This window comes from Apaloderma vittatum, unplaced genomic scaffold (genome assembly GCF_000703405.1).
Source record: "Apaloderma vittatum isolate BGI_N311 unplaced genomic scaffold, ASM70340v1 scaffold28412, whole genome shotgun sequence".
In the NCBI taxonomy this organism is placed as follows: Eukaryota; Metazoa; Chordata; class Aves; order Trogoniformes; family Trogonidae; genus Apaloderma; species Apaloderma vittatum.
This window is the reverse complement of record NW_009703580.1, coordinates 5331-17385: the sequence shown is the minus strand read 5'-3', so window position 1 is coordinate 17385 and position 12055 is coordinate 5331. Positions and strand designations below refer to the sequence as shown.

General features: G+C 44.1%; 1 protein-coding gene across 1 annotated transcript; it reads left to right on the top strand.

The window, feature by feature from the left end:
• The first annotated feature begins 40 nt into the window (after nt 1-40).
• On the top strand, nt 41-10729 carry MTF1 (metal-regulatory transcription factor 1). The gene is made up of 10 exons (XM_009864687.1): nt 41-473; nt 4202-4440; nt 4839-4970; nt 5482-5555; nt 6073-6206; nt 6567-6644; nt 7600-7702; nt 8204-8760; nt 9654-9720; nt 10158-10729. Exons 1-10 carry the CDS (start codon nt 60-62, stop codon nt 10544-10546), a joined length of 2187 nt encoding a protein of 728 aa, XP_009862989.1. The 5' UTR covers nt 41-59; the 3' UTR covers nt 10547-10729.
• Nucleotides 10730-12055: the final 1326 nt, after the last annotated feature.

Sequence of the window (12055 nt, the reverse complement as noted above, 5' to 3'; positions counted from 1 at the left end):
TGTTGCAGATGAGCCGTTCCGGTCTGTCGTGCCGGTGTCGCACTGAGCGGCCGTGAGCCATGGGGGAGAACAGCCCTGAGGGCAACGTTATCTACTATGAAGCGGAGGAAGACGACCTAACCCAAGATGGCAACATGATGAGGTTCACCGATAAAAACGGGCTGGTGTCCTCGTCGTCGGGGACGGTCTATGACAGGACAACGGTTCTGATAGAGCAGGACCACAGCGTCTTGGAAGATGATGAAGATGAAGGACAGTGTGGTGATCACTTGCCCTTTCTGCCTGAGGGTCACGAAGAAGGATTTCACTTAATAGCAGATCATGAAGGAATGTCCCAGGGTTATGTGCAGCACATTATTTCTCCAGATCAGATTCACCTGACGATAAATCCTGGTTCAACTCCTATGCCAAGAAATATCGAAGGAGCAACGCTCACCTTGCAGTCTGAATGCCCAGAAACGAAGCTTAAGGAAGTAAGTAGCTAAACGTGATTCTGAATTTTGTGCTTATCGTGAGTGCTTTTAATCTAGACCTTAAATGCTTTGAAAATATGTTTTTCTAAAGCTGTTTGCCAGGAAGCAGGCAGAAGTTTCCCTTGTTCTCAAAGGTTACTGTATTGGAGTGGATTATACTCCACTGAATCCGCTGTTGCTCCCAGCGATTGTAGCACGTTGTGCTGACAGATGTAAGTGCTTCCCACAGTCACTCTGGATCAGCAGCCGAGCTGCGACTGTTGCCAGTTTTCACTCTGATATCCTGCTGTGTGCTTGTGAAGCCGCCAGGAAGCATGTTCTGGCATGTGGCAACACACTGTATAGCAGGAGAATACGGGACTGAAAATGCATTTATGTTAGTATCATGTGTGCTTTTAGTGGTCTTCTATTTTTCTTATGCTTGGGCAATTGTTTCCTGTGTTCAGAGATAATTAAACAGAACGTGAACGGTGTTATTCTGTGGTTAGCCACACTCCTGAGAAAAGCACATGCAAGTTACAGGTCAAATTCCAGACTGTTGGCGGTAGCTGAAGTGTGAAGCTTAAGATGCCAAACTTAAAATTACTTGTAGTTTTATGATGTCACAGGGAAACGGCAGGAAGAAAATGAGGGAAGCTTTAAACTACCATCTGTTGTATTTTGAAAGACTGAGTTAGCTTTCATATTTAAAACGACAGTTACTTGTAATTCTGTCTCCCTAGATGTGCTTGCAAAGCGATGAGGCCTTGTAGAGACTGGTGTGAGATTCTTGCCTTTTGGGGGGCAAAAGCCGTGTAGAGTTGACTGAAATACCAACACAGTGACAACTTGGTGCTCCTTTTTTGGCCCTTTTGAGTTAGATAAGGGATGATCTGTACAAGTGCCTGTGCTTGTATCCGGGCAGTAGTGTCAGCTGCTTGTGTAAGCGATATCCAGTGTAAGAGCGAATTGCAGAAACGAGCCCTTGCTGAGAGAGGAAGCTGGGTTTGCATGCTCTGAATAATTTAGATTAGCAGGGAACCTTCATTATTGCTCGCTCGGCAGCGAGGAAATGGGGCTGTAGGAGGTCAGCTCTGCAATTACAAAACTTCTAGACTGAGGTTTGTTCAATAAGCCTAAAGAACTCCTTTTGCTCAGTTATTATTCATATTAGCAACTGCTGTATCCTGTCTTCTTAGCTGCTAAAATATTTGGTCTTTGAACGTCAGTCGTATCAGTACCTTTCTGTAGGATAATCAGCTCACAATCTGTGGTGTCAGAGAACGGTGTGTACTGGCCAAACAGTTGTTGATGACTGCACATGTAATTAAGCTGATTTTATTTCTTCTCCCTTCCTTTTTATTTTTTTTTAACAAAAAAGCTTGTGAGACCAGGAATTTCCTGATGAAACCTTTTTTTCTGAATTATTTTCCATCTCTTAAATTAATTTTTTCTGGGAAGGAGCGAGGCTGTGATTTGAGTGCAGTGGAAATAAGCCCCAAGCCTACGTGACGTGCTTCCATCTTGTAAAAGCCCTTTTTGTCCCGGTGTTTCAAATACGTGATAAGTGGTCTAGAGGTGGGGAGGGGAAAGCTCTAAAGCCCCTGAACATTTGGCTCATCTCTAGAAGTCATCAGTGCAGTTCTTTGTACTTCCAAAACATCTGTAGCAGTCCTTAACACTTGAGAGAACTGTTTTAAAGTCTTAAATTTTCAGGTCAATCTTAGACATTTATTGAGAAAAATAGGGTTTTATACTCCATTAGTTACCTTTAGTTTCTGTTTGTTATATTAAACTTCTCTCCATATAATTATTTTTGTAAGAATTAAAGTGATTATAGTCTTGTATTTCAAATTCATAATTTTTTTTTGTTCAGTGATGACATAGAAATATTAGCAATTTGAGGGGAATCCTGTGAACTCCAGATGAGTTAAAGGCAAACTGAGCAGTTGGAGCGGACTTTGGCACAGTGCGTCAGGCTCCGCCGATCTTGCTGGTTATTGGACAGTTAGTTTCTGCTCCCGAGATAAATGCTTAATTAGGACTCTTCTGGCGTCCCTCTGGTGCATCCCCCTGGCGAGGCAGCACGCTGTCCCTCGCCGAGCGGCCCTGGTGCGGCCGAGCCCTCGTCTTCAGAGCAGCTTGTTTCTGTACACGTCATGGCCCGGCCGGCTCTGGGCTCTCCTGTGCTGCCGTGTTTACTTTTCGTTGTTGCTCGTACGCGGTGATGGTGTTGAGTACTTGCTGCTGTACCTGCGAGTCTCGTGTGGCCAGTGCCGATGTGATGTCGTGTGTGTGATCAGAGCCTGTTCGATGTGCTGACAGACCTAACGCGGAAAGAGAGTTCAGTGTTTTGCTGCTTTGCAGAAGGCATCCCATGTTGTTCTGTTCTCAGCTTCTTCATGGTAGCTTCTTCTTCATGGTAGTGAAGAACTGTGATTATCAAATGCTCTTTTCTGGGGGGTGTATATGAAGGGAAAAAAGCACAGTTGTTGAGTCTTGAGGCGGGTAGAAACACGTAAGTGTTACACACTGGTTACATATAGGTTCATCCCTGGTATCGACCCACATTTCCCTATCAGTTTTTTTGAAGACAGTCTGCAGCCTTTTGTAAGTAATATTACCAGGTACCCGCAAGACAGGGGCTTTGTGTTTTGGGAAAGAGGAAAATCGCTGGCTTAGGTCCTGCTACAGGATCTTTCTGACTAGCTGTTGAAATACTAGATCTGTAAGTTCCTGCCCCTCTCTCATGAGCTTGTGTCGCTTTTCTAAACAAATGTGTTTCTTTTGGAACGCTCTCCGCTCACCTGTCAACCATCAAGTCATCTTTTGGGCTCTGTAATCACTCTTAGATGTTAAGGTTTCTCAACTGCAACAGTCAAATGAAAGCCGTCCATGTGATAATTAACATTGAAGATGAATTTATTCAAGCATATCAGATGGCTTGTTCCTTCTACTTCACAAGAGAGAATGAGATTTAAGTAAGCGTTGTGACTCGCACACTGGAAGCTTCTACATGGTCTCTTTCTGCCTGCTGCAGAAGCTGGGAAGGCCACCAAATCCAGTTCAATGTGAAATCGTTTCCTGGTGATCTGACTGGCCGGCTGAGAAATTGGTAACGCTTGCCGTTTGGTGTAAAGCACCGAATTTGATTCGTTATGCTTCAGGCCTTGACTGCGTCAGTAAACACAGAGGAGGAGGAGAACAAAGCGCAGCGAAGGCTGCTTTTGAAATAAATGAAGTAAGAAATGGACTGATAGTTAGGCCGCCGGAGCTGGGGAAAACAAGTTCTCTTTCAAGATGCGAATGGGGATTCAGCACACAGGGCAGTGCCTTTGAGGGTCAGGTTGTGAAAGTACATTTTCCCTCATCTTCCTCTTTGACAAATAGGTAGCTCTGCTAGAAGCACCTGGGTGAAATGCAAGCGCTGCATATGGGAATAGGAGATAGGCTCGATAGCCTCTTAGCCTGCTTTCCAACTATTTTATCCGATTTTTAGCATTTCCTTTTTTAACTCTTCTGTTCCATTACTGTTCTATGAGGTCAACCTGCTTTCCAACGCGTGTCACTCCTTCCTCACATAGTGCAGCAGAAATATCAAGTTATGTGATAATTAAATGGCATTAATTTTTTATTTTTCTTGAGGTCAAAGTGTATTCCATTGTCTCTGAGGTTTGATTGCAGTTCTGCCATGTCTGGATTCCAGAAATGCTTAAAAATTATTAAGTGTGCAGCATTTTGTCTCTTAGGTCAAGAGATACCAGTGCACCTTTGAGGGCTGCCCGCGCACCTACAGCACTGCCGGAAACCTGCGCACTCACCAGAAGACACACCGTGGGGAATACACTTTTGTCTGCAATCAAGAGGGCTGTGGCAAGGCCTTTCTTACCTCCTACAGCCTCAAAATCCACGTTCGAGTGCACACTAAGGAGAAGCCGTTTGAATGCGATGTGCAGGGCTGTGAGAAGGCGTTCAACACGCTCTACAGGTAGGGGGGCTCTGCCTGTTTCTCCCCTAGGTGTGCCTGTTGCTGTTTTGCAAGTCGCCTCTTTTTGTTTCTCTCTGAATACGATTGTTATGCTTCTTCCAGGTACAGATATGAACATAAATGCCCCAAAATGTGGAAATGCTCCCCCAAGAGTAGGATGACAGAACCTATCGTGACATGCTTAGCTTATTCGTATTGCGATAATGTTGAAGATGGTGCACAAGCACAAGGAATTCTCAGATTTGCTTGAGGGCTGCCATAAACTAGTTACCTTCAATTTGGATTATGTTAAGCCTTTGACTGTGTCCTGCACGTTGCAGTGAATGGCTGGCTTGCTTCGGGTAGGGGCTGTCTTGTCCTACAAGTCGTAAAAGGGAATTTTTTGGCATACTTTTTAGGTTGAAAGCACATCAGAGGCTTCACACAGGGAAGACATTTAACTGTGAGTCGGAAGGCTGCAGCAAATACTTCACAACGCACAGTGACCTGCGCAAGCACATTCGAACACACACAGGAGAAAAGCCATTTCGGTGAGTTGCCGGTTTTTACTTCCGTGTGACTTACATAGTAGGCCACTTGTGCCAAAGGGTGGCTGTTACTGTCCGGAATGAAAAGCTGTTCTCCTGAGCAAAAAGGGAAGGTGTCTAGTGTTCAAGCATGTCTGCTCTAGAGCTCCCTCAGTGGCCCGTGAAAGTGGGTGAAATGACTGTCTTCAAAGACAGGAATAGTCAAGCTCTTCTTTCAGACATGTGTGCCACGGTGAGGATGTCTCTAGAACATTGCTGCTTCTGTGCTGTGATGCAGAGTTTATTCTGTGAAGGGGGTCCTCTTCAGATGCTGACTTCATGCTTGAATTTTGAAGTCCGGCTCAGAGCCCTGCCGTCGCCTGCAGAGCAGCTCTCAGGAGGCACCTGGGTGCTGACGCGGATGAGCATGAGACCTGCTTGTCAGGGTCGCGGGACCGCTGCCGAGCATGAGCTAGGGCTGTGAGTAACCCACCAGAGCAGCCTGGTGCTAACCCCTCTGTGATGCCTCATTCAGGTGTGAGCATGACGGCTGTGGAAAGGCTTTTGCCGCAAGCCACCACCTTAAAACACATGTTCGGACACATACCGGTGAGTCCCAAGCGTTTGTTTTTCCTTTGATTTAGCTTATTCAGTTTACACGAACTCTGAGAACGCTGTCATATATTTATACTTCTATACGATACGCGGGGACAGCAGGTGGAGTTGCTGTGCTTGAGGGGGGGGTTGCCATCCAGAGGGACCCTGGCAGGCCGCAGGAGCGCGCCCGTGGGAACCTCTTGGAGCTGACCAAGGCAGAGGGCAAACTCCTGCTGCTGGGTCAGGGCAGTGCCCAACGCTCCATTTGTGTACTTAACAGGTCTTGAGTTCCATTAACATGTTTCACAAATGTGTCAGTAATGATACATAAAAATTAAACGCTGTGTTCTTGTCGGTTCGCCTGGTGAAAGGGAAGCTTTTATCTGCAGAACTCCTGAGAATGCTGAATGCCTGAAGAGGCATTAGACTGTCTTGTTTGCATAAATTATTATTACTCTCCTAAGTGGTTTGAAAGTATGTGTCTGATGTTACAAATTTACAAACCTTATATGATTTGTGCTGCCTGTAGGGGAGAAACCCTTCTTTTGTCCTAGTAACGGCTGCGAGAAGACCTTCAGTACGCAGTACAGCCTCAAGAGCCACATGAAAGGTCACGAGAAGGGACATTCCTATAATGCACTTCCCAACAGCAACGTATCTGAGGTGAGCAGTGCTGCTTCCTGATGCTGCTCTGTTAGCCAGAGATAACATCACACCTGGGGAAAGGAATTATTTGGTCTGTAGCTTGTTCTAAAGGTATAACATTTAGGACTGGGATTTGCAAAGGGAATCGTAACTACTCGGTGCCATGTCTGCTATGGAGATAGGAAGAATCCTTGATAGCTACTAAATACTCTTTGCTTAGTAATATCGCTCCTTTGATTTTAGAACTGGGACTTGAGTCACGTAAAGGTAAAAAAAAAATCTGCCTAGGCAGAATTGTATGGACTCCAGAAAGTAATTTAAAACATTTCTAATGCTATTTTTATATTATGTAACTCAATTTATTTTTCTTCCTTACAGGATACAAGCCACTCACTTTGTCTGAGTGACTTAAGCCTCATATCAACAGATTCAGAACTGCGGGAGAACTCTAATCCAGTGAGTTACTGTCCTGAAATTGCCTCATCTGTAATTTTGAGCTTTGTTTTTTTTTCTGGCAGCGTGCTTGTCCTGCTGGCTAGAACATGGTAGAGTAGATATGTGTGGCCACTGGCTTCTGTTTCGTGCTTCCAGAGTGCTCTGCTTAGCCTTTCCTTTCAGTAGGGGAGCAGACGTACTCTTTCACAGAATAAGTGACTTTGAATTCTTTTAGATGTACTGAATGCTGCTTTTTTGTGTGGCTTGTGGCAGTTTGCAGCAGCCTATTGAGCCTGTGAATGTGACATTATTCTTGTCCTTTTTGGAATGTTGGAACAAAAATATTTCTGCAGAATAACCAAGTGAAAGAGAGGGATTTTCCTCCAAAATATGCAGTGCTTGGTTCAACCTACTTTTAAAGGCTCTGCATCTGATTTTGCTGTAATAATGTTCTTGCTTATTGCTGAGATTAAATTTTACATAGAGGGAAATGATACACTAACGTGTCATTCTTTTGTGCTTCATTGTGGAAGCAGTGTGCAGCTTTTTGATACATTCTTTTCCTAAAGCAACACAGGTGGCAGTCGTGCATGGTCCAGCTTGTAATCTAAGAGGAGCAATTTTGTTTCCGCTCCAGAAAAGGTTTCACAAACAGCCAAGAACAGATTAATATCTGTTTCTAAAAGAGCATTACAAGAAATAAGGGTTAAAGAACGTGTCAGTGCAGAAGAATGTATTTTACTTTTGAAGGACCTATTTTTGTAATGATTTTGCTCATTATGTCGGTAAATGTGATTGTGGATAATAAAATCCGAGTGTCGTTTTACACTAGATAAGTGAAGTATGTTGCCTTTCCTGAAGGTGGTTGGTTATTTGGAGAGGTATTTCTAGACATTCATATGCCTCTTGTGCAAAGCATATGCAGACCTGAGATACGATATCATCTGATGTCTTCCTCCTTATTTTCTGTTTGCAGACACATGGACAAGACCTTAGCACAATCTCACCAGCAAGCATCTTTGAGTCGATGTTTCAGAGCCCAGATCACACTGCAAGTCAGGATGATTCTCAGCAGACAGGTAAAAATCGCATCTGCGCTTTTTTGAGAGCTTTTTGACAATTTTAAGCCTCCATGTGCATGCACTTAATTCAGCCTTTCAGACCAAAGGTTACCACCACATAACTCTAAGTACCAAACAGAACTTGTAACGTCAGTGCTGAAATTCTGCATTGAAAGGCGTTGTGTCGACAGATGGCGAAACGCTCAGAGAGTGGCAGGAGAACTGCCCGAGTCTTCACAGCGTGCCGTCTCACGGTCTGACAGGGATGCTCTTGGACTTTCCACATAAGTGTTGTTTTTGGGCTTCCTCTCTTGGCTTAGCTGCACAAGCCAGATGATAAAAAGGCTTCTCGGAGAGAGCTGATGAGGCTGGTCAGCTTATGTGTAGTAGTCCGAAGATGAGAAAGTGGGGATGCTTTACTTGGTAAAAATGTGTCAGCTAGTTGGTAAGTTCATAGAAAAAAGTTGTTTCTCAGATCTTATGAGAACTGATGTGTTTTTTCTTCGTTTCTTTTGGCAGCTGCCTTGATCGAAGGTTTTAACAGCGATGCAGACTCGGTTACTGCTGTTCCGCCTTCTGCAGGAGACTCGGCGTCATTGTCTCTTCCCCTCGTCCTGCAGCTCGGCATTTCTGAGCCTTCGCACTCAGCACTACAAGCCTCAGCAGCACCCGCTGCTCCCTCCTCCATAGGAACCAGCTCTCAGCAAGCTGCATTTGGAAATCCTGCAACTGTTTTACAATCCCCAGAAGTGCCTGTTCCTCACAGCACACAGTTTGCAGCCAGTCACCAAGACTTCCTGCAGCACACCCAGACCCCGCCGCAGCCCATCGTCCCTGGACTGTCTGTGGTTGCTGGGGCCCCGGCCCCGACAGCAGCAAGTGCCGCCGAGCCCCTGCCGGCTGTGGTCCAGACTGTGCCTGTTGGTGCAAACTCTGTTCTGACCAGTAACCCAACTATAACAATTACTCCTTCTCAGAGCACCGCTATTCTGCAGTCCAGCATTGTCATGGGAGAGCAAAACTTACAATGGATCTTAAATGGTGCCACTGGGTCTCCACAAAGCCAAGAACAAATGGTTAGTCTATCCAGCACGGCTTTGGAAGAGCTTGAACCATCCCTCTCCCTCCTAGAGTTCTTGCTTTTGATAAGGAAGAGGGTCAAACCTATGACAGTAAGATGCAAATCAGGAGGCAGCATTCCATAATGCTTACATGTGAATAGTATAAATGTGTCACCAATACGGCCCCTGAAATAGACTGAGGAAGGAACAGAAAATAGATAGAAAGTCCAGGGTGCAGAAAGTCTTGCTTTGTTGTTTTCCCCAGTGACAGACTTCTCACAGCAGGTATCGGCTTGTTTTATCCAGGACAGTGCACCACATGGCCTGAGAATATATGTGGGCTTTAATCTGCTAATCTCGACGAGTAGGAGCACAAAAGACTGCACAGTTTGTGTTTAGGCATTCTATAATCTCGGTCTCTTGCTAATTTAGCCTGATAAAGACAATGAAAAGTTTTCTGGGAATACAGAATGTTTCCAGTTCTCCAGTAAATCTGGATACCTAAGACTTCTGTAAAAACATTGCAGCCACATTTAGCCTTTCTCAGTTGGCAAGTGGTCAGGAATAAAAGGCCACAGGTACAAGCAGTATGAGCAAGCGCAGCAGTTTTTTTAAGAATTCAGTTATTCGGTTGTTAAAACCCACAAGCTGTGCTAACAAGCGTATGGTGTGGAGGGTAGTTTCTCCCTGTCTTTAAGACTACTGAAATAATACTCTTGGGGTTTGGGATAGCCACAGCAGAGCCCAGAACCAAGCTAAATGTTACAATTTTTTATTAGTGTTCCTGTGTGTTCTCTTTGGAATATGTGTATAGCTGTCTGGTTTGATTGCAGCTCTTTAGAATTTGAACAATAGAAATTTGTTCAGAATCAACTCACACTTCTTTTTTTTTTTCTTCTTCTTTAAAGCCACAAGTTCCAAAAGTAGTAGAAAAGGTTTTTTTTACCACTGCGTTACCCGTAGCTGGCAACACAGGTAAGCCTGACACTGAACTCGCTTTTCTGTCTTTCTCTGTCTGTAGTACCGTTATCGTGACCAGCACTCGTGGTGATTTCATTGCTTGCAGAAACACTGGAGCACCACTCCACTGCGTTTTGTGCTGTAAAAGTTATTATGGTGATTGTCAGAGAAGAGACGTGCTGTGCTGTGTAAAAAATTTACATCAGCCTTCTAATGCCTGGGTTCAACCTGAACAGGTTGCTCCTCAACAGAGAGTAGTACTTTTAAAAAGTAGCCGCTTTTTTAAGTTTATCATCTGCTAGAGGAGGTGCTGGTTGTGCTTGAACCAAGTAAGATGTGATCTCTGCTGCAAGGTGCATGCAGTCTAATTGAACAGAGAAATGCTGTGAAATTATGTGGTTCCATTGTGTTTTGTCTTTGTTTCTCCTGTTTTGTCTTTGTTTCTCCTTCAGGAAACCCTGTTCAGCAGATCGGTCTCAGTGTTCCTGTTATTATTATAAAGCAGGAGGAGGCCTGCCAGTGCCAGTGTGCCTGCCGAGACTCTGCCAAGGACAAAGCCACCATTAAGAAGGAATGTTCCTCAACTGATTCAAAAGCTTTGGAGCAGCCTGCTCCCCAGCTGCAGCCTCAGACCTTTCCTTCCTCTTCCCCTTCTCCTTCATGTGGGCAGAGCAGTCAGATAGTTAACCCTTCAGACTCACAGACTGAAACGTTAAGTGCCATGGATGTATCGGACTTCCTGTCCCTCCAAAGCCCTGAAACCCCATCTAACATAATTCCAATCGAAGCACTACTGCAGGGTGAGGAAGAAATTGGTTTGAATAGCAGCTTCTCTAAGTGAAGATGTTCCAGATTTTCCTTTGCACCTGGAGGGTAAAACCCTTCTTAGAAGCAGAAACTGAAGGATCGATTCTTTTTCCTTCCTCTTTGGAAGTTTTGTGGCTTATTTCTGCTTCACAGATGTCATCTTAGTCACATCCCAGGTACATCCATCTTTGAGAATCTATCTAAAAAAAAGAAAAGGTAAAAAAAAAAAAGCTAAGTTATATATGAACTGTTTTGGCTGCACTGTCTGTCACTTTTGCTTGTCATATGTGAACACAGAAGTTAAGGTTACTCGTGTGCAAAAACATTTTTTTTAAAAAAAGGGGGTTAGTTTGTCTCCAATTGCACATCACTTACGTTTGGGATTAAGGTACTGGCAGCAAGTGGGTCTTTGTTACAGCTCCTTGGGTCTATACTTTTCTTCTGTCTCTGGTGTCTGATACTAACCATGCACTATAAGGGGAGCCCAGGAAAGGAATTTGCTGTAGTAGAAAATGGCATTATTGTAGAAGAGGATTGATCTGCAATTTTATCGGAATGCGATTGTCACGTCACTGAGTTGGGAGCTGACGCCTGGGTTTGCTTTGTACTAATGCTGTCACTAAAGGCTGCAGAAACTTTTGGGGAATTTATTTCAGTGGAGCACAAGTACCTTGTGTTCCTGATAGATCTGTTCATTTAATTTCATTAGGACTTAGAAGTGTGGTGGCAGACACTGTTTCGCAACGTGAAAACACAATTGGAGCCCCAGCTCACCCAGGCTCCAGAGAGCCTGCGAAGGATGCAGTGAGTCCCAGGCGTGGTCAGATTGGTGCCCGCTGCTCTTTTGATTTCTGGTTTTTTGGCTCTGCTCAGAAACAAATCATCTTCTTAACCCCCGAGACTGTTTAATCAGGAGCATGGTGCCTTTGCTGGTTACTCTCATCTTTTGTCAAGAACAACTCTTGGAAAATTTTCAGAATGATTCAACATTAATTCAGTTTGAAACCAGTGAGTCTATCCTTAGGCTGTCCATAAATGCTTCCTTTAATTTTTTTTGTCCTGTTAAGCTATATAATTTCTGCCTGAATCTGCCTCCAACCTACTGCAATGCCAGCTTTTTGTGCACGGGGCTATTTCTTGACTAAAAGATGTTACACAACGTAGTTGTTTTTTCATATCAAACTGAAAGTCTATATTCTAACCTACTCAGGGTAAACAAAACACAAATCCCCCTTCCACCAAAAAGCCTGTAATGTTGCAATAAATGCAGTCTCATTCTAAATGGTTTATTTATGCTGCATTATTTTAAAAGATGTAATTTTATAGTGTTTTATCCACCCTTCTGGCTTTGGCTGTCAGTCTTTTTTGTTGTTGTTAAAGGAAAGAATATTAAATAGTCTTTATTCAGTTTACAGTGTTGTCATTAGTGAGATACAAAGATAATGACTGTAAGCCAATTAAAGCGGAGAGTCTTTGCGCACTATATTTAGGAATGCAGACTGCTAGTGGATGGAGATCCTTTTCCCTTTCTTTTGTGAGAGCG

Coding starts and splice junctions, on each gene's coding strand:
- MTF1 (XM_009864687.1), top strand. CDS start 60: ATGGGGGAGAACAGCCCTGAGGGCAACGTTATCTACTATGAAGCGGAG. Junction 4,441..4,838: donor GCGTTCAACACGCTCTACAG/GTAGGGGGGCTC, acceptor CATACTTTTTAG/GTTGAAAGCACATCAGAGGC. Junction 8,761..9,653: donor CACAAAGCCAAGAACAAATG/GTTAGTCTATCC, acceptor TCTTCTTTAAAG/CCACAAGTTCCAAAAGTAGT.